General features: G+C 44.1%; 2 protein-coding genes across 8 annotated transcripts in view; both read right to left on the bottom strand.

Annotated features, from left to right (window-relative positions):
- The window catches only part of PPARGC1A (PPARG coactivator 1 alpha), a 900,607-nt gene that overhangs the window by 133,914 nt on the left and 742,719 nt on the right, over positions 1 to 23,974 (bottom strand). The gene's annotated exons all lie outside the window — the stretch shown is intronic.
- The window catches only part of LOC128326266 (uncharacterized), a 239,229-nt gene continuing 234,375 nt past the window's right edge, over positions 19,121 to 23,974 (bottom strand). For both annotated transcript variants that reach the window (XM_053252804.1, XM_053252805.1), the window contains exon 2: positions 19,121 to 20,129. In XM_053252804.1, the coding sequence (XP_053108779.1) occupies positions 19,169 to 20,083 (915 nt within the window). In that variant the 5' untranslated portion in view covers positions 20,084 to 20,129 and the 3' untranslated portion in view covers positions 19,121 to 19,168. The remainder of the gene's footprint in view (positions 20,130 to 23,974) is intronic.

Below are 23,974 nucleotides of genomic sequence, written 5' to 3'. Positions count from 1 at the left end.
AAACATGCAGGCAGTGAAGACTAAAATCACTTGGAGTCAAGTGGTAAAGCTACGCTAGGATGAGTAAAGGGCAACAAACTTTACTGAAAAGCTCGGTTAGCACAAATGGATGTCCTATATACAGTATATTTACTGTATTAATTTTTTATTAGAAAATGCTGCTCTTCTCTTGTCTTCTTCATGTCTGTCTGTTTTCCACTCAGACCTTCTGTTGTGCTGTGCTTCTGCCCAATTGAATTGCTTTTCACCGCTGAATGTTTTTTTCTTCACACACACCCCCGCTCCCCAGCCAAGCAGAACCTGCCCCTACCACTACTACACTGCCATGCTGAGCCAAAATAATTTCATTGATTGAACCCCTCCTCACAATCAAGCAGAACAGCCACGATCCCACGGCTTGCAATGCTGACCATGCATTTGGACAGTCTGAGGAACTGGTTTAGCTCAGCATGTCAGCCTCTAAGGAACAACACTTTGCTGGCTGCCAGGTGCAAATTGCCTCACCCCCACCCCTTCCAAAGCAGTGCTGCAAGCTTTATCATGAAGCTGTTGCACTGGGCAGCAGAATTCAAAGGAGGACCTGTGTGTCTGCCTCATCAGTATGTGTCCACACACACACACACACAGTCCAGACCCGTGGTAGGGAGAAGGGGGTTTGGATGACATCATGGAGGAGAGGTCTATCAATGGCTACTAGTCGGAGGGCTGTGGGCCTCCTCCAGCCTCAAAGGCAGGATGCCTCTGAGTACCAGTTGCAGGGGAGTAACAGCAGGAGAGAGGGCACGCCCTCAACTCCTGTCTGTGGCTTCCAGCGGCATCTGGTGGGCCACTGTGCGAAACAGGATGCTGGACTAGATGGGCCTTGGGCCTGATCCAGCAGGGCTGTTCTTATGTTCTTATGCTCTTATGTACTTCCAATGCAAAACCAAAGTCTTAGAGACCATTAAGAGAGTTTCCAGACAGCGGCAAGGTTTGCTAGATGGGAAGGTCCTTATACAAACAGTGGGCACTTCCAGACATGATTCTTGTACCATCAGTCAGTCACTTCTTTCCCACTTTCAGCCACATGTGGAATTACCAGTACAACATTCCTTCCATTCCACAGTAGAAATAGCATGTTCTGAGCGGCTTTCATTGCATTATGTCCTGTCCACATGAGTGACAGTACTTAGTTGTTCCACTGTTCTAAAAAAATTGGGAAATTTTGGCATCAGATAGATGATGACATTTTGTCACCATGAAAGTGAGCAAAGTGTGACAATCCCATACAAAACACCATGTCTTGAATGTTTCACCTATTATAGTTGCAAGCAGTTTTTCTCTCAAATAGAATGTCAAGGTGAACATGGAGGTACAAGCTTTGGCAACACATTTGGAAGTATCTCAGAGAGAGAGAAAAGAAGAACTTTGACAGGACTATCAAAGTTCCTCAGGGGGCTAGCACATATCCATCACTCTACCACACACTCAAAAATGATACTAAAGCTGTTTGGGATGGTTAAAGGATATGTTGGCAGCCACCATCTAGTTAATTCTTCCCAGCTGGGGATCTGAAAGGGTCTAAACTTGGCAGACGTTAGGAGCAAATAAGATTACTAATCTAACTGAAGGCACGTTGGATGGGGGAACCACATTTGCCTCTTGTCCAGGGCACCAAACAGCTGCAAAGACTGGCTCTATTGTCCCTCCAACTAAATCAAATGCAGCTCACCAGCAATGAATGGTGTCCCCTCATTCAGTTGATAAACTCATTGTTGTTGCCTGCCAGGGGCCTGCCAAAGAAGAAGAAGAAGAAGAAGAAGAAGAAGAAGAAGAAGAAGAAGAAGAAGAAGAAGAAGAAGAAGAAGAAGAAGAAGAAAGGGGGTGTTCCAAGCTCTAGGATGGTGCTTGGATGTTACAAGGAGTCTGAAGAATGGGGTGGAGCTATAATGAAAAAGGAGGGGAAATATCCCTAGGCCCCTGAGGAAGGAGGGGTGGGCTCTGGCTGAGCAGCAGCTTACTCTTCACTCTGCTGCTCCTGCCTCTCCCAAGGAGAAGGTGGAAGGCCCATCTTCAATTTTTTTTTCCCAGGGTCCACTCCAACTTTGTTGTGCCCCTGGTCTGAAGCATTGGTAAATTAAGTATTCCATCTCTAGGACTATAAATGAATCAATCACTGGGCTAGTGATGGAATTTCTTCAAGGATCCACACACTGTCCAATCACCGAAGCCTGCTCCTGTTTATGAGGAACTCATTCCACAAGCAATCCTTATGAACAGAATGTGAATGTTCATTAAAAGTGTTCATTATCATGCCACTAACTGAAGAACGCAGGAGAATAATTCAAGGACTTCTCAGTTTATTCCAGTGATAGAATATTTCCCATTATGAGGAATTCCCAAAGCTAAGGCTGTCATCTCCCCCACCCCTGGACAGGGAACTGCACAGCAAGCAGAAATTCAACAGATGCAAATGTCCTCATTGCCACATTTCAACACTGGGGAAAATGCACTTTTTGAATCTCTGCTTATCACACAGTGGTTAAAGGCACAGCGCCACTGTCAGGAAAACAAATAGCAACATGACCAAAGGTACATTCCTTCACCTTTATAAGCCCCCTTGCTGTTCAAACATATAAGGCTATGAATCCCCAGTTCCAGACTATGACTTATAAATATTTGGAATCTGATGTGTGGGTTTATGGGGGAGAGTATCAGAGTGTCCAAGTCAGACTCAAAATCTGCAGGGCTTTGAGAGATGTACATACATAGCCTGGGATCCAAAGAGCTACTTTAGGCATACCCAAGAACTACGGTATGACTACTGGGAATTCCACCTTTGCTTTTTGAACAGCAGGCACTCACGTCATATCGTTTCAAGTGGTCATATCATTTCAAATTGGTCATCATGTCATATCATTTCAATTGGTTCGACTTTTTAACTGCTTTTGAAAATCACCTCAGTTTCAAAAGGGTGTGGGGCTGATATTAAAGCAAAACAAGCTCATAGTGTCCTTGGGTGCACAGGACCAGTTGTGTGGTTCTTAGGAGTCCAGTCAATGGCAGAACACCACCCAAAATGATATTAGTGTGCATTAAAACATTGCTTTATGCAAGGATGTCACTCCCTCCCCCGCATTTGGGGGGGACTTATTTTTGACGGATTTTCTGCCATGGTATAGGTTAGGAGAAATGTTGAAACTAATTGAGAGTTGTTCTTTGTTTCCATTAACAAACCTTCACATTTGATTTAACACCTTTAGAGTGTTTATGTAATAGCTTGACATTCATTTAATTCAATTGGTTCGACTTTTTAACGGTGTCGAGAAAAAGAGCTCGATTAGGTAACATTGATTAACAAAGCTGAAATTGGCATTTTCTGAATAATCACATTTCCATAATCAAAATGAACTCTTATTTTGTTACAAGTCCAACCAAATAATGCACTACCTATGCCTCATGAAAACAAATCAATGAACCAAAAATGATTTTAAAAAACCCAACAAAAATCTGCAAATAGCAAACGGCACATACATTACAACATGATGAGCAAGATTTACTCTGAAGTAAATCACACCCTTGTGAATTTTCAAACAAAAAGGGCTGTTTCAGGAAAAATAATGAACATCTTAATATCTAGCAATTTTGGGTGGTGCCGGCCTTTGTAAGGAAGGGTTTCAGTTTCGTCAAATGCAGCTGAGTTTTGTAAATTTGTTGTCAGAGTTTGCAAATAAGACTATTCAGTTATATTTACAGAACAGGGACCTAAAAGTCCAATCAGCATTCATTTCAGAGAAATATCTGAACCAAATGGAGAGTAGCTCTCTAACAGTTCTAGAATTTAAGTCCAATTTGCCTCATAGCGGATACTTGACCCCAGTCCACCTACATATAAAGATGGTATCCTGTGATGTTGCATCTCTTTTTGTGTTTGGTATGCAACACCCAATCCATCGCTCAGAGGACAAATTGATAATACAGAAGTTTGCAATCCCTATGGTATACTATGGAAACTGGAGCAGTTCAGACAGGGATGAGGGGTGAATGGGCTTCACTTCGGACTTGCAGGATCCCCCACCCCGAACCTTGAGGCCCACAAAGCAGAGCCAAGGACAAAAGGTGTGGTGTGGTAGACATGGAGTAAAGGAACAGAGTACCTCTGACCACCCAGTACCAGAACTGAGGTGACAGTCCTTTAACAAAGAAACCCACCCCTGGTTTTCCCCCAACCTTCTTCCCTTCCTTTCAGCAGCCTAATTTAGAAAACCTTCTTTGCTGTCACTATTGTTAAACAACTGGGAGTCCGAAACGTTTTCCAGTCTACAATAAACTACCAAGAGATCTAAGATCCCAATCTACTGTCTGCACACCTCCAGTTCAATACACCCCCACACTTTGTTTTCAGTAGACTCTGCGCTATTCTTTTAAGCACTAGCTAAATACAGGTTACAATCTCACCATAAAAAGCAAAGACATGGCGTGATAAGATGGAACCATCTAGACATCTGTTAATTACTTCTGGATGAGGCAGCTCACTCATGAGGCCTCATGAGGCCACATGAGGCGACGGCTTCAGGCAGCAAGAGCTCTGGGGTGACAAATGTGGCGTTCCCTTCCCCCCACTGCAGATGTCACTTTACTTGCCTGCTGCCAACTGTCATTTTTCTCCATCTTGCTGGCTCCCCGCTCTACAGGCCCAGATCCTGCCCTTCTTCCCCCTCACCTTCTGGGGGGGGGGGCATGCTGCTACTACTTGCCGTTTGCATACCAGTGAGGCAAAATGGAGTGTGCACCCAGAAGCAGCAGCTTCACCAGCTGGCCTCTCCTCATTGCCACTGTGCTGTTGTACCATTACGTCCCAAGCAGTGGCAACACATGCTAGAATGTGAGGCCAGTGCTGACGGAGGAGGGGCTGGATCTGGGCCACTGAGGTTGGAGGCAGGCTGCTGAGGGAGGCAGGCTGAGGCCAGAGAGGAGCCAGCATCAGTGCTGGCTCCCTCCCAGAGGTCAAGAGGAGCAAGAGAAGGAGGGGTGGTTTGCTGCCATTCCCTTCAAGGGGCAAAATGCAACAAGCCAGCATTGCTTCTGAGGAGTGGGACAGGCTCTTTTCTTAAGAAGCCAATGCAGCAGCCAGAGAACATCACAATTCACAATGGTACTTGGATGCAAAGGATGAGGACTGAGTATAAATATCAATCTTCATAAAAGTCCAGCATGAAAGTCGGAGACTGTCTTGTTTCTAAATGCCTTTGGACACATCCCTTAGCTGTACATGTTAAGCTACTAATTATTGTTATTAATAAATAGTATTAAAACATATTTGCTGCCACCAATGTCATACGGAATCAACACAATAATATTTGCTCACCCTGTTTCGCCAACACAACACATGCTCTCCTGCTTTTACATTTCCCGTAACTAACAAAAAATTCCAATCTTCAGATTTGTGTACTTGGTCTTCTAGAAATCTGTAAAAAGTGTCTTTCTTTTAATTGCCTTTCTCTCTTAAAAGAAGGATCTGGATAAAAGCGTGTAGATTAGAGAGAGTTTGCCATATTAGATTAGTTGTTTACAATAGCATTTAGGTTTTTCTTCTTCTTTTAACATGTACTTTCCCTTTCTCTTTAACAGGAGCTTGGCACACAGAAATTAAGTAGGTGAAGCTTCTCCTGGCATGAAAATGAGTGGTGGGAAAAGCTTCACTTATTTCTGTGTCCAGCTGCTGTTGAAGGAAAAAGAGCAGAGACAGTTAAAAAGAAAGTGAGGTCATTCACATAATCAAAAATTAAAGGTTTTCACACACACAGCCTAACCTTGGCCAGGGCAGCCCAGCCTGGGTTAGGCTGCGCATATTAAGCTCTGGGAGCAAGGTAGCCCCCCCCCACAAAGCCCTACTTTTTAACCTGTTGTTTTTAACCTGTGGTTCACTTAAGCTCTACTGACCATCGTCTCGACAATCGCTGCCGGATTAAACGGCTTCCCCCTGGCCAGGGGGAAGGAGCTGCTGTATGGTGGCTGCTCTAATGAGAGCCACTGTCATACTCATGCCCCAGGACACCCTGGGATGAGAGGAGTGCTGGTCTTGTGGTAGCAAGCAACCATGACTTGTCCCCATAGCTAAGCAGGGTCTGCCCTGGTTGCATATGAATGGGAGACTTGATGTGTGAGCACTGCAAGATATTCCCCTCAGGGGATGAAGCCGCTCTGGGAAGAGCAGAAGGTTTCCAGTTCCCTCCCTGGCTTCTCCAAGATAGGGCTGAGAGAGATTCCTGCCTGCAACCTTGGAGAAGCCGCTGCCAGTCTGTGAAGACAATACTGAGCTAGATAGACCAATGGTCTGACTCAATATATGGCAGCTTCCTATGTTCCTATGAGGTGGGAAGTATTCCCACTCCCAGCATCTCCCTCCACTGCATCACAGCCCGTTTGCGTCTGTGGTATGGCGGAGGAGAGGACTGTGGCTGCTCAGCCGCTATAAGGCAAGCAAGCTCCTGCCTTCTCTGCAGCCCAGCTGCTTTCCCCAGCAAGGTCATGTGAAAGATCTCACTGTGTTCTACCTGGGTTTGGGAGGTCTGTGTGCTCCCAATTTTTGGTTGTGCGGAAGCAAGGTAGGAAGAAAACCTGGGGAGAAGTGATTGTGTGGAAGCAAGAACACCTGGTTAGCTATTCCTCCTACCTTGCTCCCACACAACCAAAAACTGGGAGCACACACGGCTCCCAAACCCAAGTAGAAAGCAGTTTTTGATTGTGTGAATGACCTCAGTAAATAACCATTTTCTTAGCATTCATTATATTCCTGGTACTTTCCAAACTGTTTAAAAGCCTTCGGGTGTCATTTAACCATCAAATTAACAGGCATGAAGGATTAGAAACACTGGAAGTTTTCCACACCTGGCCTTTAGCCTGCACCTCCTCCGGAATGGAGCAGGCGCATTCACATATTGAGCAGATTTACCCCAAAGTCCCTGCAAACGATCAGGGAGCACTTCACACACCATTCAGGTTTTTCACTGCTCATTAGAGTGTGATCCGATTTATATTTGGGGTAAAAAAAATCCACTTTTTGCTTCGGGTATTTTGGATAGCTTTGAGTTCTTAGTAAAGCTTCACAGAAAACTCACAGTAAAGCCTGCTGTGTGGAGAACTCTCTGGAGAAGAAAACAAATAACATCTTACCAAGTAAGGAATCATAGCAGCAACAAGGACAATCTGAAATGCCCCAGGGTCCTGATCCAATATAATCATTGTCCCTTCATTTCTTTATCTTATTCAGATATCCCCTTGAAAATACCAGATAGTTTCACCATAAGTGACAAGGAGCAAATACAAATGATTAGGATCCCAGCTAGTGCTCCACTGAGATGCTTATCAGATCAGGTCTAAAGATCTATCTTTTGTCACTTATGCTGAAATGGTTGGTGTTGGACTGTTGCATTATGAGTTCATCTGGAAACTTCATGGGAGACGAGGACATTGCAGTGTGGGATGTAATCCTTTTGCAGGGTCGGCCCCTTTATTGTCAGGCAGCAGTGGAAAAATTGTAATGGCTGCCAGGCAAAAGGGGGGACATAGTGATAGTTGCATAGGTGCTATGTGTTTGGTTGAGAAGCAAACTCTCGATGTTATGATGGCAGACCAGTTTCTAAATGCTGATGGCCATCAGCACTGAAGAACAGCCGAGAAGGAAAGTAAAAGCAAAGGAGTGCATGAGTCGGGGGTGGTTTGGTGCAGGAGGCAACACCAGCAGGAGAAAGAGGCAGCTAGTCCTGGCACAGCAGCACAATGGTGACAACAGACGCCGGCTGGCAGGAGGTGGGCCCGTGAGGGAGGTGGGGGTGGCGACAGTGAGTGGGTTGCCTCGCGGGTGGGGGCAGGGTGGCTTGTTGCTGTCCAGCTGGGAGGTTTTGTAAAAATACAGGCTTATTTATAGGCTCTTATGTGAACTGGTCCTCAGGAATAATCAAATTTGGTCTCAGATTACTGAGGTGGGAAGGTGGGCAATAATCAATCTGAAAAGTCCCATAGTTGTGCGACTCCTGAGAGGTCAGCATCCTGCATTTTAAAGTTTTTATTGAATTGTTTTTATCATCTTGTTAACCACCTTGGGGACTTAAGACAAAGAGCCCTTTCTCGTGTGCAGTGAGAAAGAGCTACATGTTTAGTGGGGAGGAAGCCTGAAAGCTTGGTTGCGAATCAAACTCTCAGTGTTATGATGGCAGACCTGTTTCTAAATTATGATGGCCATTCAGCACTGAAGAACAGCCGAGAAGGGAAGTAAGAGCAAAGGAGTGCATGAGTCAGGAGTAGTTTGGTGCTGATCCCTCCCCACACACGAGCAGGCCGCCATCCCTGGGCAGGCGTATTGCCCACCCAGATGGGCACTGGCTCTTGCAGTGCTCCGAGAACTGGGGTGCCAGGATGTACCAGGATGCATCACCCCACGTCGCCCCACCCCCAGAGCTCCAATAATGAACCATGGTGCATTATGGGGATACCCCCTTCCCTCCCTGAGTCTGTCAGCCGCTGCTGCTTGCGAGCAACTGGCCCTATCTAGCCCCAGCACAACATCCTTCCAGTGGCTGTTGCGGGTATCTGCCTTATGTTTCTTTTTAGATTGTGAGCCCTCTGGGGATAAGGGACCATCTTATTAATGAATTATTTATTTTTCTATGTAAACCGCTTTGAGAACTTTGGTTGAAGAGCAGTATATAAATATCCACAGCAGCAGCAGCAGCAGTAGTAGTACCACCACCAGCACCATTTCAAGGTATAGTATGAGCATATCAGGTCTGTCTGTGAGAAAGAGAATCACACTTCTTTCATATAATACACAGTGCAGTGCAGTGCAGGGCATGCAGGCAGCAGAACAGTCTTAAGCAGTCTTAAGCAGAAGGAATTTAAGTACAACATATTTTAAATGATACCATTTATTTTAAACACACCCCCTGTGGTAATCCTCACCTGAACCAAGTACCTTCGAGTGCAGGAACAGAGACAAAGGCAGTAGGCAACTGAAGTGTCTGGAAGAGTTTCATTTTAAATCAACTCACAGCAACATACAGACAGCCTTAACAGAATATTTCTCATCTTCAAATAAAACCTGCCCATTGATAGATCTTCACTTTATTTGAGTCAGCCTTTACTCTTCTGAACTTGGGCCTGGTGCTCTTATATGAAAACACAGTTTGATGCTGGATATAAATGAAAGGCAAAGGGAGATCAGGGCAAAGCTTCAGTGATAACATTTCAGTTAAAGAGACTCAAAGCTTTGGGTCTTTGATTGACTTATATTCTTTGATTACCCAAATTAACCCCGAACGAATGAACGAATGCAACAAGATAATCCAAATAGTATAAAGGCAGTGGAAGTGAGCTTCCAAAGTTTGGGCACAATCCACCGAGTTCTCCTATACGAGTCTCATTGAAGTTGAAATGAATGGGACCTGTGCTGTGTTCTTGTCAATTCTTAGTGAGGTTTCCACAGGAAAACCTCCCAATGGATTGCACCCTGCTTGAATGAAACATGCAGCCTGATCCAATGAATATTTGCTTGGAAGCAATTCTTACTATTTCATGGGACTTCCAAGTAAATGTGGATTACAGATTAATGGGGGATAGGGAACAGATATTTAGCAGGAAGTCTGGATCATTTCTGAAAAGCTGCAAAGCATGAGTAGGATGGGGTTTGCAGCAGAGAAGTGGTGCTCTCCCCTCCCCACCTCATCTTCACTGCTGCTCCCCTCCCCCGCATTTGAGATTCTGGATGTATCTTTGCTGTATCAAAAAAGAAAGCAGTTGGGGTGGGGGTTACAAGGGAAATGTGGCAGAGAGGGGAGGGGAGGGGAGGGGAAGGGTTGAACAACTACTCCCCTACCTGCTTCTTACTGCAAATCGTACCCTCCTCCCACTGCCACTCGGCAACTGTTTGGCAGGGGCCCAGGTTTTCAGACCTAGGTCAGTCTCAAAAAATAAACAGGTATGCCTTAACTCACTGTATCACCTATTAAATAATTGTAGTCCAGTCAAGGAAGCATCACAGGAGTCATCAGGGCCCTTCTTTGCCTACATGCAAAGTAACAGGGTTTGAATTGAAGTGTCAGGGTTTTGACCTTCATACAATGGAAGAAGAAAAATCTCATGACAATACCAGAATCAATGGGCCTGGCTTGAGAGCTTTTGCCATTTGTTCCACATACACCTCACTCATCAGGTCCCACCCTAAGGCATCAAGCACAGCCAGGAGCTTTCCCTGACTGGCCAGGTGTCATCCCCTGCCCCCACATGGAACCACAAGGTTCTGCCTCTATTCTGCCAGGCCCCACCTTAGGTTCTGAGCCACAGGGGACCTGAGAACCATAGCCTTCACCTGCCAGGCCACCTCCTTGCCATGCCCCACCTGCCTTTGGGGCTACAGATTCAGACGCCTCCCTGGTTAGACTTTGCTCCTTCTCTGCACAAAACAGTGCTCCTTTCTGCGGTCACATCGATGCTCCACATAGCTCACAGGTCTGTTGCCTGGTCCTGGCATCTCCCCATCGGATGAAGACAACAGCTCCCCAGTAGCCTCCTGCTTTTCCACAATAGGTAAGCTCTCCATCCATGGGGTTTCCTTCACAGCGTCCTGCAGCATGACCATATCAGGAGACTGTGGGCCTGGCAGTTCCTTCTCAGAATCTTCTGAATTGGTCCACTGCCTGACACATCCATAATCTCCCCCTGCCCCATCACTTCCCCACATTTCTATTCCAGTGAATAGCCTGTGTGTCAGGGGCCTGAAGAAGCACAAGTCTGTGCATGTTTGCCGGCGAGGAACCTTGGAATGAATGGCAGTGCAAGTGATAGCCTAATAAGGGCGGCTCTACTGAATCCTATGGAGATCTTCCACATGCTACTCCGCATGCACAAGCCATGCAGAATTGCATTCCTTATTGAATAATCCTCCTGTTAAAGCAATAATAGTATGCTGCACAACTTTTTATTGCTTTTCTTGGAATCTAGACACAGATGAGGATGGCATCAAAATCATTTAGCTGAGTAAACATTTGGACTCTCTTCTAATCTTTAATTGCTGTGGGTTTGATCAAGCCAATAGAATTCTAGAACAACGTCTTCTAGATATTGAATCACAAGAAGAGAGAAGCAAACTCCCTAACTGTATTAAGAATTGGTGGGTCAACTTAATTTTAGCTCTGGCAAGCTATCTTTATAATCTGACATGTCAAAAAAGACACCCCATCACCTGCGCAAGTGTTCCTGTGGATCAGACGAAGTTGATAATTTGGCTCCTATTTTACTTCATTGTAAATTTTACAGCAATCCAAGTACAAACTGACTTTACCTCTTTTAGAGAACCTTCAGGGAAGACCAATGGATTTTTATGTAACCTATCTTCTTGCCGATGACTGTATTTGCTACTTCTTGTGTTGCTATATTTTGTGCCATTGCATACAAGATCCGTCAAGCAATAGCAAAGCCCCCCTATATCAGTTAGGTAAGGATGTCCCTGATGGGTAAGCTTCCTCTACCTAAATGCAACTATGATATATGACAGACTGCACCAACTGCATCTGGTCTAGTACCCTAATAAAGATATTTTATTTTATTGAGTAAACATTTCCAAAAAGCTTCAGTAGTCTGATGCAGATAAAACCATGTGTTCCCTGAAGGCATGGGGGAGGGAAATGGGATCCTGCAGTCTGTCCCCACTCCCCAACCTACAGCATGTTTGGCTGAAGGCTGGAATGTAGCTTACAGCCATACAGTCAGCTGTGCTTAGGGGTCTTTCCATGTGATCTTAGGTTTCCATTTCCATCAGCAGAGCCATATCTGCATAGACTGTATTCCAACCATCAACTGGGCACACTGAGGTTGGGAGCAAGGGCAGCACTCATGATCCCACCCTCCCTCCATGGATATTCAATGAATGTGTGAAGAGGGACTCTCCTCTTTTCCTAGCCCACTCTTTTTAACTCTCTTGGAAAATGTTGTTTTTTAAAAAAATCTGCATATTCATATTTACTGCTCTACCTCCCAAATATTTCTTCATCCATAAAATGGTTATTCCTCACACTGCTGAATGCTTGATAGTTGCTTTCAAACAAACACACACCAAAATAGAACCACGTCCAACACTTCCTATCAAGCTGCTGTGAGTGAGTTGCCATCATTTCAAAGACAGAACTGTGGTTTCTATAAGCGATTCTTGGTTGAGGTGAAATGTCATGTCAACCAACAACTGAAATTCGATTGTCACACACACTCTTTCTGCATTCTACCACCAACATTCCCAGACAAGCTCATGGAATTTAAGAATATTTACAGGCTCCATTCAGGATAATTCCAGACCTGAAAGATCAGCTTAGTACCAATATGTATTTAGAGTTGATAATCCACAAAGGAAACTCTGAACAATACTAAAATTAATCAGTTAACTTGGGGCACATACGCAAAGATTACTTTACTGCCAGCCATAATCAAAAATGGAGTGTTCCCTGTAACAGGGATTCCTAGGTGTTGTTGTTGACTATCATCTCCAGCTGCAATGGCCTTTGGCTGGGGTGATGGGAGTTGTAGTCAACAACAACTGGGAATCCCAGTTACAGAGAACACTGCTCCCTACTGTTCTATGTGCATGCTTACCATTGAAATGAGGACTCAGACACTTAATAGTGATAGTGAATAAAGAGATACATTACGGTGTCTACTTGAACCCGCAGCAGATCCCAATTGCTGGTCCTGAGAGGCATCAAGAGGACAGTCTGTGTACTGTCATCAAATCTTGGCCAAAGCAGGGAACTGTAGCAGTCAGATCAGCAAAGAAGTCTCTAGAATAGCAATCACCTTATTATGGCCAATCCTTCTAAAAGCTTCTGAGTCACACTTGCTCTGTGGTCTGACCAAGGAGGGGATACAGCTTGCTGAATTTCTGTCTGCTATGCTCACTCTTGACTTACTTCCAGGATGTTATGCTCCTACCACAAATTTTGCAACGAACAGAATATGACCAAAAAGTGTTGCCTTGACCCAGCTTCACACAGGGACTGACCATGAGTTATGTGGTAAGGCAAGGTTGAGCAGCAAGAAGTAAAGTTCCAAGAGAGCAACTTGATCCAACAGAATTCCAGCGCCAACTGAGCCCTTCTATGTCTCCTAACTGACTTAGGAACATAGGAACATAGGAAGCTGCCATATACTGGACTGGGTCTCACGATCAGTGAGACCCAGTTTGGGGTGGTGAGTGGGGAGGGAGCCCTGGGCGGCCGGATTGGCCGCCCACATGATTGCTGGCTCCGTGAAGGAGCCGGCGGGGGCTGGGAGGAGCGGGGGCCAATCATTCCCCGCAAGTTCCAGCATTCCCTGCACAAGCACGCAGGGCATGCTGGCGAGACCCCCGGAGCTGGGAGGTGGCTTTTCACCTCCCCTCCGGGGGTCCCCTCGTGAGTAGCCGCACCGCAGAGCTGTGCCGCAGCTACTCACGATCCGATCGCTCGAGTTTGTGGAGCACTCACTCCACAAACCCAGGCTAAGGGGAGGGCTACTTGAGCGGGTTAGCCGCTCAAAAACCACCGGGCTCACAGCCAAGCCCGGTGGTTCTCACAATTGAAGAAAATCAGGCTAGCGGAGGCTAGCCTGATTTTCTTCAATCATGTGAATAGCCTCACTGAGTCAGACCATTGGTATATCTAACTCAGTATTGTCTTCACAGACTGGCAGCGGCTTCTCCGAAGTTGCAGGCAGGAATCTCTCTCACCCTATCTTGGAGAAGCCAGGGAGGGAACTTGAGACCTTCTGCTCTTCCCAGAGCTGCTCCATCCCCTGAGGGGAATAACTTGCAGTGCTCGCACATCAAGTCTCCCATTCATATGCAACCTGGGCAGACCCTGATTAGCTAACGGGACAAGCCATGCTTGCTACCACAAGACCAGCTCTCCTCACTTCCCATCACAAGCTCAGTCCCACTGTTGCAGAGTGAGGATCCTTAAAGAGGTAGCTCCTAGGCTTGGAGCAAAGCATTCCGCAACCGAACCTATCCCTCAAGTAAGTCTGGCTTGGAATAGACATCTCTGGGGGGGCTCTGAATTCCCAGGGCTACTCAGTGCCTGGTTTATCCGTGCTGTTGGGCCCGAGTCCTGTATCTCAGCAGCTGGTTTCAGTGTCAGGGATTTGACTGGCTCCTCCCACTGTGGTTCTGAGTTCCTGGCTGTTGTTCAAGGTCAGGGTCATGACAGTGTGTTGTGCTGGGATTCTGCCAGAGACAATGTCACAGTTCTTTGTATGGGGCATGCTTCTCTATTTGAATGTCTATGTACTGGCTTGGGGGTGGTCATGGTTTGTCTGCACCTTACTTGCTGCCTTGAATTCAAACTGAGAGGTTCTTCCCTCTCTCTCTCTCTCTCTCTCTCTCCATAAGAGACTGTTAGCCTCTTTATTGTTTTCTTAGCCTATGTTTAGCTGGTAATAAATATTAAACTCTTGTTTCTCAATTAAAGTTGGCTTCCTGTTCAATTACTAATGGAGGACAAGTAATTACTCTGTAACATGTGCCGTTATGTGTCATCCGCTGTAGTGACAGTCTTTGAGCCCTTTCTCATGAGCTGTGAGAAAGGGCAAAAGAGTTAGCAGGGAGGAAGCCCTAAAGAGCTTACCTCCCTGCAGACGATTGACAATGTCCTCTTCGGTGGGCAGATCACTTGCCCAGATAACTACCAGCTGCTGCTGGTAGCTCGGAGGGCCAGGATGCTGGGACGCATTGCCCCATGTCACCCCGCTCCCTGGAGCTCCAATAATTCACTGAATGAGTGCATGGTGCATTATGGGGATCCCCCCTCCCTCCCTGAAGCTGCCAGGGATCTGCTCATCTGCCAGCCATGGCCGCCAACAGCCATGGCCGGCAGACAATCACAGCTCTCCTAACCTCATTTTAGAGGGTGGCTGCCTAGGTGGGCTTGCCGCTGAGGCACTGCCGGGATCAGATCCGATCCCGGTGGTACACACATGCCCTGAAAAATGGGCTGGGCTTCCTTGGCCCTGTTTTCAGTGCCTGTGTAAATAGCTTCTTTTTGTGTGTGTGGCATCCTTTACCCATTCCAACAGAAGCAACTAGGCTGTCTGCTAGGATATTTTCTTGCACAAGCTGTGCTGAAGCTGTGAGTAGCTATACCCCTCAGGAAGGGCCACAGCTCAATGGCAGAGCACATAGTGCACATGCAGCTGGTCTCAAATTCAACCCTCAGTGTTTCCAGTTAACAGTAACAGGTAGCAGACCTGGGAAAGATCTCTCTCCACAAGACTTTGGAATGCTACTGTTGGTCAGTATTGAGCTAAATGGGTCAATGCTCTGATTGACTAGAAGGCAAGTTGTTATATTCAGAGGAGTGCAGTTCTGATTAATTTCAGTGGAGCTTGCCCAGGAGAACTTCCTGGTGGATTGCACTACAATATATGAAACGGTTCCGGCCAGGATGATTTCAGTTTAAGACATTCCAGGCACATCCTGTAAGGTGCCAATTCTTAGGATAATATTAAAAATAATATGCCAGCAAATAGAGAAAAAGAGAGAACACTTCATCATATTATTATTACCAATTTATTACACCAAGACTGCATACAATGAAGAAATGACTGTGAAATATCCCCAGGGGGCTTTTTGGAGGTATATCTCCAGCTGTTTCATTCTCACATGTGTCCCTGTTTACAAAGAAATGGAAAAAAATTGTTTGTGCTCCAGCTCAATGTAATATTACATTGTTTGCAGATTTCCTTTTAAAGCTGAACAGGAGTGTGCCATGAGAACTGCAGGCATATTAGTTGGGGACAGAGTACTGAAACAACCTTAAGTTATATGGAGATATGGTACCAAATTATTATTATTATTATTATTATTATTATTATTATTATTATTATTATTATTAATTCAATTTCTATACCGCCCTTCCAAAAATGGCTCAGAATGGTTTACACAGAGAAATAATATATAAATAAGATGGATCCCTGTCCCCAAAGGGCTCACAATCTAAAAAGAAACATAAGATAGACACCAGCAACAGTCACTGGAGGTACCGTGCTGGGGGTGGATAGGGCCAGTTACTCTACCCCTGCTAAATAAAGATAATCGCCACATTAAAAGGTGCCTCTTGGCCAGGTTAGCAGGGGTGTTAATCCTTGACTTGTACAATGCCATGAGCTGTACGGCTGCAAATGTTAATTTCTGCCTAGTAAACATGTTTAAATTTTGTCTATCCCAAATGGCAAACAGCAAACATATTACAAATTTTATTTGGCCATTTTAATGACAGCTGATGCTTAACGAGCAAAGATAATTTATTGACAGAAGTATTTATACCAGGGAGAAAAGATCTTGCCAATTTTTTAAAAAAGTCATTTTTACAAATGAGTAAATCTTCCCAAACAATAAGCAGGAAAGTCATATTTCTTCTGCTGAAATCCTAAAAATGCTGATCTAGAAGAGACATAAACAACTAAAAATATTTTAATCATTGAGAACAAGGACTGCCTCATAAATAAAGAGGCACATTTGAAAAATGACACATTGATATAAAACACTATCTTTTACTGTTGGTGTTCAGCATTCCTAACATATGCATGATTTTTCCATCAACCTCCTTCCTCCTTCCCTCCTCCCAGGTGACTGCACAGCCACTGGGCTCTGCTATCTATCTGCAGCCCATTTCCAGCTTTCCTTCTACAAGGAAGGAAAGCCAGATATGGGCTGCAGATAGATAGCAGAGCCTGGTGGCCGTGCAGTCACCTGGGAGGAGGGGAGAAGGAAGGAGCTCACTGCCACCTGCACAGCCGGCTTTCAGAGGTTTAAAAAAAGGGCACTGTGACTTTCCCCTCCTCGCCCCTCCACCCTCCCTGAAGCCAGCCACCGCACCCCATACTGCCACTGCCAGCAGCGATCTTTAGGGGGTGAAAGGGGGGACTTTCCCCTCACCCAGTTGCCCCCCCCTTCCCCACAGTTACTGCCACCACCACAGCTTTTTAAAAACTTAAAGTAAAAGGGGGCACTTTCCTCTCACCCCGCTCCCCACAGCTAATGTTGCCGCCGCTCCTCAGATTTTGCCGCCGTAGGCAGATGCTTCCTCTGCCCCTGCATTAATCCGCCATTGATCACTGCCAATATTTCTAAGTATCTATACAGTACTGCTGCATGCTAGGAACATCTGCCTTAGAGCGCCTCACGACTTTTCAAATCTTGATCTGTGTTTGCCTTTGCCACCGTTGTGTACTGGCAAGGGAAGGAGCTGCAAATCTGCCTATGAACTCTGCAGTTTGGCAGCCAAGGCCTTGACCAGCCCACCCTCCTTTCCCAACCCAGAAATGAACCAGTGAGCCCAACTGCACATGCCAGTAAGTCACAGAATGCCTTGACTGGCATGCATGGCATCTGATCACCCAGGAACAAATAAAAATAAACACATAAATTCTTACTTTGGTCAAGACATTGATCAAGTGGTAAATCCTAAAGTGGATAGGTCGGACAATCCCCTCCCAGCTCACCTTATTCTGTGCATTGTCCCTGGCTTCTTGTTATATCTTGGATTTGCCAATGGAAAAGAAAAAGAATACCAGGTACAAGTTGAAATTTGCAAAGGGGACAATACTGTCCTTTTCAGGCTCCAGCCTGGTGGCTTCCCCTCCCCAGACAGCTTATTGGCTCTCCCTGATGAGGCCCTAGTTACAAATGCTTCCAAATCAGTGCTGAGCTTCGGAAGGACAACAGTTTGACTCAGGCTTTTCCTGTCTGTCTCACTAACCTCTTGCATATGTTCCCAGCTTGCTGGCCTACCCTCTCCCAGCATGCTCCTCCATTTTGATATCTGGACTTCAGCCCTGGCTAATAGATTTCTTGGTGTTGAACATCCTCTTTGAACCACACACTAACAACTTATAGTCCAACAAGGACTCAAATTTGGTTCTACCCTGAACAGGTGTAGAGCCTGTTCAAATTTGGCTCTATGTCTGGCTGGAAGAGATTACTGTATAAGAATGTCGGGTTCAAACTGTGAAACATCGAGCACTGATGATGACGTGTTAATGTTGAAACTTTTGCTTTTATAGAAATCTTTGGGATAAATTTCCTTTATATATATACACACAATAAAGAAGGTATTCAAAGGAGTATTGTGGCAGGTTTGTCATTGTGCGTATTTCATCACCACTATACCAGCTGAATTTAAAAATAGAGGTTAAATACAGGTTATAACTGTATTTACCCAAAATGAACAGCACTCTGCATTTAAGACAACCCCCTGCATTTGTAACACCAAAGAACTTTGAAAAAAACCTAGTCTTGGATTCACGTAAATACATTACCTGCATTAAGGCTGGGGATCAGAGAACCTGGATACTGCTGCCCCAGCTGAACTACAGCAGTCTTGCCAGACATTATGCTCTCAAGTCCTGGAGTGACCCTGCCCAGCCAGGCTGTTCATTGGATCCTTCCAGGAAGGATATCAAGACCTTGTCTGGAATCATGCTTAGCCTCAGTTTCAGGATCTCTGTGGTCCTGGTGAGTTTTCTGATACCTGATCAGCTTGACCCTTGGCATCTATTCTGACTCATGGCTTGTCTCCTGATCCTGGTTTTCCTGCCTGGCTTTCATACTGGCTTTAGTGTTGAATCCTAGCTTGCATACTGACCCCAGTCCCTGGTCTGTTCCCTCACTTCTGGTTCTCTACTGGGCTCTCCCAGTCCCGACTTCAGGCTCCAACCTGCCCTTCAGTGGCTGCCCACAACCCAGTGCTGACACTCTGCCTGTCCTGCTATAGTACATCTGTACTGTACCCTCCCTGACCTCTTAACTTACCCCCGTACCTCTTACCCTACCTGACCTATACCCTCCCACCCCACTTACTTTCTGCCTTACTTTCTGCCTGGGTGCTCTCTTTATTTCTTCGCTCAAGGCCAACTGATATAACATACCATTATGTTTTGCCAGCCAGGGAATCAGTGGTATACTATTCCAGATTCTGGAACTCACTCTCTTTTTCTTCAGGAAATAAAGAGAAAGAAGATGGATACTATTATTAATTTATTATTATTTCTTGTTCACACAGTCAGACAGGTGTTATTGACTGGTTTGTTTTATCCAGACATCGAGTCCTTCCCAAGGACCTGAGATGGCTGAATTTTATTGTCAATGTTGTTGCTGTTGTTATAGATATCGTCACAGAATATAGGCTGTTCCCAGTAAAGCTGCTTTTTGTAACTGGCTGATGGTGATTTCTGTGGCCCCTATGGTGTTGAGGTGCTCTTCAAGGTCTTTTGGAACTGCACCCAGGGCGCCAATTACCACTGGGATTATTTTGGTCTTTTTCTGCCACAGCCTTTCAATTTCAATTTGTAGATCTTTGTATTTGGTGATTTTTTCTATTTCTTTTTCTTCTATTCTGCTATCCCCTGGTATTGCTATGTCGATTATTTTAACTTGTTTTTCTTTCTTCTCGACTACAGTTATATCTGGTGTATTGTGTGGCAGATGTTTGTCTGTTTGTAGTCGGAAGTCCCATAATATGTTTACATCTTCATTTTCTTCAACTTTTTCAATTTTATGGTCCCACCAATTCTTGGCTACAGGTAGCTTGTATTTTTTGCAGATGTTCCAGTGTATCATCCCTGCTACCTTGTCATGCCTTTGTTTGTAGTCAGTCTGTGCGATCTTTTTACAACAGCTGATTAGGTGGTCCACGGTTTCATCTGCTTCTTTACAAAGGCAGCACTTGCTGTTTGTTGTGGATTTTTCGACTTTGGCTCTTATTGCATTTGTTCTTAGTGCCTGTTCTTGTGCAGCCAGTATTAAACCCTCTGTTTCTTTTTTCAAGTTGCCATTCTTAAGCCATAGCCAGGTCTTGGTGATGTCTGATTTTCCACTTATATTGTGCAAATATTGACCATGCAGGGGCTTATTTCTCCATTTTTCTGCTCGGTTCTTGACTTGTTCTTTCTTGTAGGCCTGCTTTGTTTCATTGGTGTTGAATAGTTTCTCATTATTGACCATTTTCAGTGCATCTTCTTCACTGTCCTTGATATATTCTTCAAGTCCTCTTTTCTCCTCCTCTACTGTTTGATGGACTTGCAGCATTCCTCTTCCACCTGAGCTGCGAGGGAGGTATAGCCTATCGACATCACTGCGGGGGTGCAGAGCATGATTGATGGTCATAATTTTCCTGGTCTTACTATCTAGCGTCTCATTATTAATTATTATTATTATTATTATTATTATTATTAATTCAATTTCTATACCACCCTTCCAAAAATGGCTCAGGGTGGTTTACACAGAGAAATAACAAACAAATAAATACTATGGAGGTAACAGTCTGGGCACACAACAAGATTTCATTTTTAGGACAACAAACATGGTCATAAACTCATCAGGGAGTCATAACTGGCTGCTTCTCCCCGTGCAGATGCTGCAACAAACTCAGATTTGTCTCAGTGTGATGTCTGAAGTTGGACTATGTGGTCTCTGTCTTTGCATGTCCTTCTGCCAGGAGAAATACAGAGATAGTGTACACATCAAACCCAGAAACAACCATTTCTCCTCACCTGGAGAAATACAGCAGAATGCTTGGGCTGTTACATCTGTTCTTACAGCTCACACACAGAAGCAGTAGGGCCATGTTTTGTCTCCTAACGGCAATTGTTATTACTTGCCATAGATCCCTGAACTAATATCTTCAGAGAATTATATTGGGGGCAGTTCAAATATGCATGTTCATCACTCACAGATTACAGTACAAGTGATTACTTGACTGTGTCCGTAGGTCATCACAGATTAATAACCAAAACCAGAACGTTCATATTGCCCAGTGTCAACTTCAACACAATACATTTCAGCTGAGATGTTTCACACATTCAGTGAGAGTCCTCAAGTGATGAGGGATCAAGTGACACATTTGTGCATGTGTAAACCAATCTGAAAAGAGTCCATGCACAGTGCAACATCATCCATATTTAATTACAATGGATTTATTCAAGATGGCATTCCTGCGTACTGTTCAACACAGAATTTCATCTTTTAATTTACAGACTCACTCTTTCTACTTGTGAGAAGCTCTTCTGTAGCTCCTTAACATTTTCTTTGTACTTTGTTATCTGGAATAATGCCATGCATCTGTAGATTTTGCCGTCTTCTGTTTACCACCCTTAAAGTGTTGGTTCTATTAATGCTAGTTTCATTGTCAGTTGTTGTCACTGTTATATTGTGGTTAACTCTGCTACTGCGCAAGTCCATTTCCAAAAACATATTTTTGGTCTCAGGTTTTTTGCATGGTAACTAATGTCTTATTTCTTGGTAAAAATGGCCTATTTCATGGCCTATTGCAATTTCCAGTTTTATGGGATGCTCTCCAAAAGAAAAAAGTATGTGCTTTGCAATTAAACTTTAAGCATGTATTAATTTATGAAAAATAGCTTTGTGGCACTGAATGACTTTCATAAAAATGTGTGATGACCATAAAAGTAGATATATTTCCATCCTCAATAATGTGACAATTCAAATGGAATATCACGTTCTGATGGACCAACTATCTGTTGTGGAATTATTCTGTGGCATGGTGACTTTCAGTGATATAATTCTTTGGCATTTCTCTCTTTAGACAGTAACTTTGCTTGGCCTTAAATATATGGGTCAAAATGAACGTCTGATGTAACTCGACTAATGTTGCTTTTTGTGGACTTTAACTATGAACAGCATTATGTAAGACCTGTTACTGGCTACAATTACCAGGTTGCAACCTGGAGAATGAGTATTTATCTTTAAATGTACCAATCAAGTAGGAGACAAGGTAGTTGCATCAGCTTCTGTCCAGTGTCATCCTGCAGGCCTTTATTCTGTTCCTTGGTCCACTTAATATAGGGCAAAAGATTCACTACTATGGGTTGAAGAGGATGGTGGATAAAAGGACAAAGGGGAGGAACAAATGGACAAGGCTATGCCCTTCTAAATCCAAATGATTTCAGTGCTTAAACATGATCCTAAATTTATGGCACTTCAATGTGAGCTTTGGCTGGATCATGCTCCTAGGTTTGCATGCAGGGTGCCAAGATCTTATGTAGCAGTCATTGAAATTAACAGAGGGCTACACACAAGTAGTAATCAGGGGATTGTGCCCATTCTGTCCCTAGTACTACAGCAGATTTTCAGCTAAACACTGAACATATCAGATGGCACATGGTTACTTGTTGGGGATTTGTCTATCAAGTAACATAGTTGTGGGACTGACTGAGCTCTTCTTAGCTTGACTTCTGCTTGCATGAAATACATGTGTGTGTGTTGTTTTCCCCTATTGAAGAATCCAGAAGGAACAAGGCTGAAAGGGTTTCCTGCCTATCGCTTACTGACATGATTAAGTCTTCAAATCTTCATTAGCATTTTAAAGAACTTTTTTAAAAAACAACAACATGTATACAACAATACAAAGGATTAATGGTAATAGGAATGCTGATCTGAAAAGGCAGCTGCATTCTCAAGTTAAAGAGTTTTGCTAGGGAATGTCTCATACCTACTGATGGAGGGGATGGATCAGAAAACAAAGCTGGAGAAATAAAAACTATTCAATAAAAAATCAATTTCATTACTACCACCTATTCAACTTAATTTTCTTGGCATCTATATCCCTAATGCAGGTTTGTGATAGATCGGTACAATCATTTTTTAATTAAGCCCTACTGTGCTTTGTATTAAGAACACTACAAATCGACATTACGGCATAATATATCTACTCATATGTTTAGTGCTTATCCCTCTGCATTTTGGTATTTAGAAGTTGTTCTCTTTGGAGGAAGCTTCCTTGTTTTAACAACATTCTTGACAGCAAGCTCATGTAGAACAAAAGCCTCATACTTAATTTAAATGTGTCAAAATAGAAAACCCTTTAATATAATTGCTTTCTGAATATATACGTTATTTCTGTTGTGTTCTTTCATTACGACCCTCACTTTCTAATGCCTTAAGATGCAAGGCTCGTCCCATCTTGTATATACTGACGAGGCAGGAAGCAACATGATGTTAGAAAGTGACATTTGATCCCCTACCATTGAATGGCATATTAAATAGATGTTATCACATTACAAAACAGGAATAACAAGAGGTTATAAAATGCTGGGAACTTGCCGATATCCTAGGGTTTCCCCTCCCAGTCTCCTGTAATGGGAGCCTGAATGACAGTTTTCCCTACTTCAGACTCTTTAAAGGGCATCGTTCATTTTAATAACTAAAATGTACCCGCCTTCATCTTCCAAGAAAGGGAGGGGAGAATCTGCCCTTGCATATATAATATAGTAATACTTTTAGTGCCAGGAATGAATCAATAAGCATAGTTACATTATGGCATACTATTTCTTATTCTTCACCTATAGTAGTAACCAAATTAATCTCAAGACACCTCCAATATTAATCCAAGCTGAAACTTATATACTTTAAGTTTCACATAGGTGCTTTCATCCTATTCTTCTCCTCACTCATAAAGCTTTAATATATGGCTATATATTTATTTCTGGTTCAGCTCAAGTTGAGGAGTGTGGTGCTTTGCAGAAACCTAATAATTATCAATCATCCACTACAGTGCAGAGGGATTTAGTATGCAAGGAAGCCAGGCGCTTTGGAGAAGGAACCTAGTGGCTTCCAGATATGATATGATGAGAGGGAACAAGCATTAGTAAAATTGCTGGCCATCATTTAGTCAGCTCTCTCAGAGCATGGGTTGGTGGCCCTGGGAACTATCTGTATCCTATAAGGTAGTAGTTTTCAAATGATGTTTCAGAAAACCCTGAGGGATCTCAGAAGCTTATCAAAGATACCTCAGTGAGAAGATCAGTAATGGCAGCCAGCTTCCCTGAATGACAAGCACTTCAGTCCTCAGTCCCATTTATTTTATTTATTTAGCACATTTTAATAACACCCCATATGTAGGTCTCTGGGTTGTTCATAATCTCCGGTAGGGCTGGGAAAGATCCCTGCCTGAAACCCTGG

This window comes from Hemicordylus capensis, chromosome 5 (genome assembly GCF_027244095.1).
Source record: "Hemicordylus capensis ecotype Gifberg chromosome 5, rHemCap1.1.pri, whole genome shotgun sequence".
Taxonomy (NCBI): Eukaryota; Metazoa; Chordata; class Lepidosauria; order Squamata; family Cordylidae; genus Hemicordylus; species Hemicordylus capensis.
The sequence above is the reverse complement of the archived record's forward strand: the minus strand, read 5'-3'. Positions and strand labels throughout refer to the sequence as shown.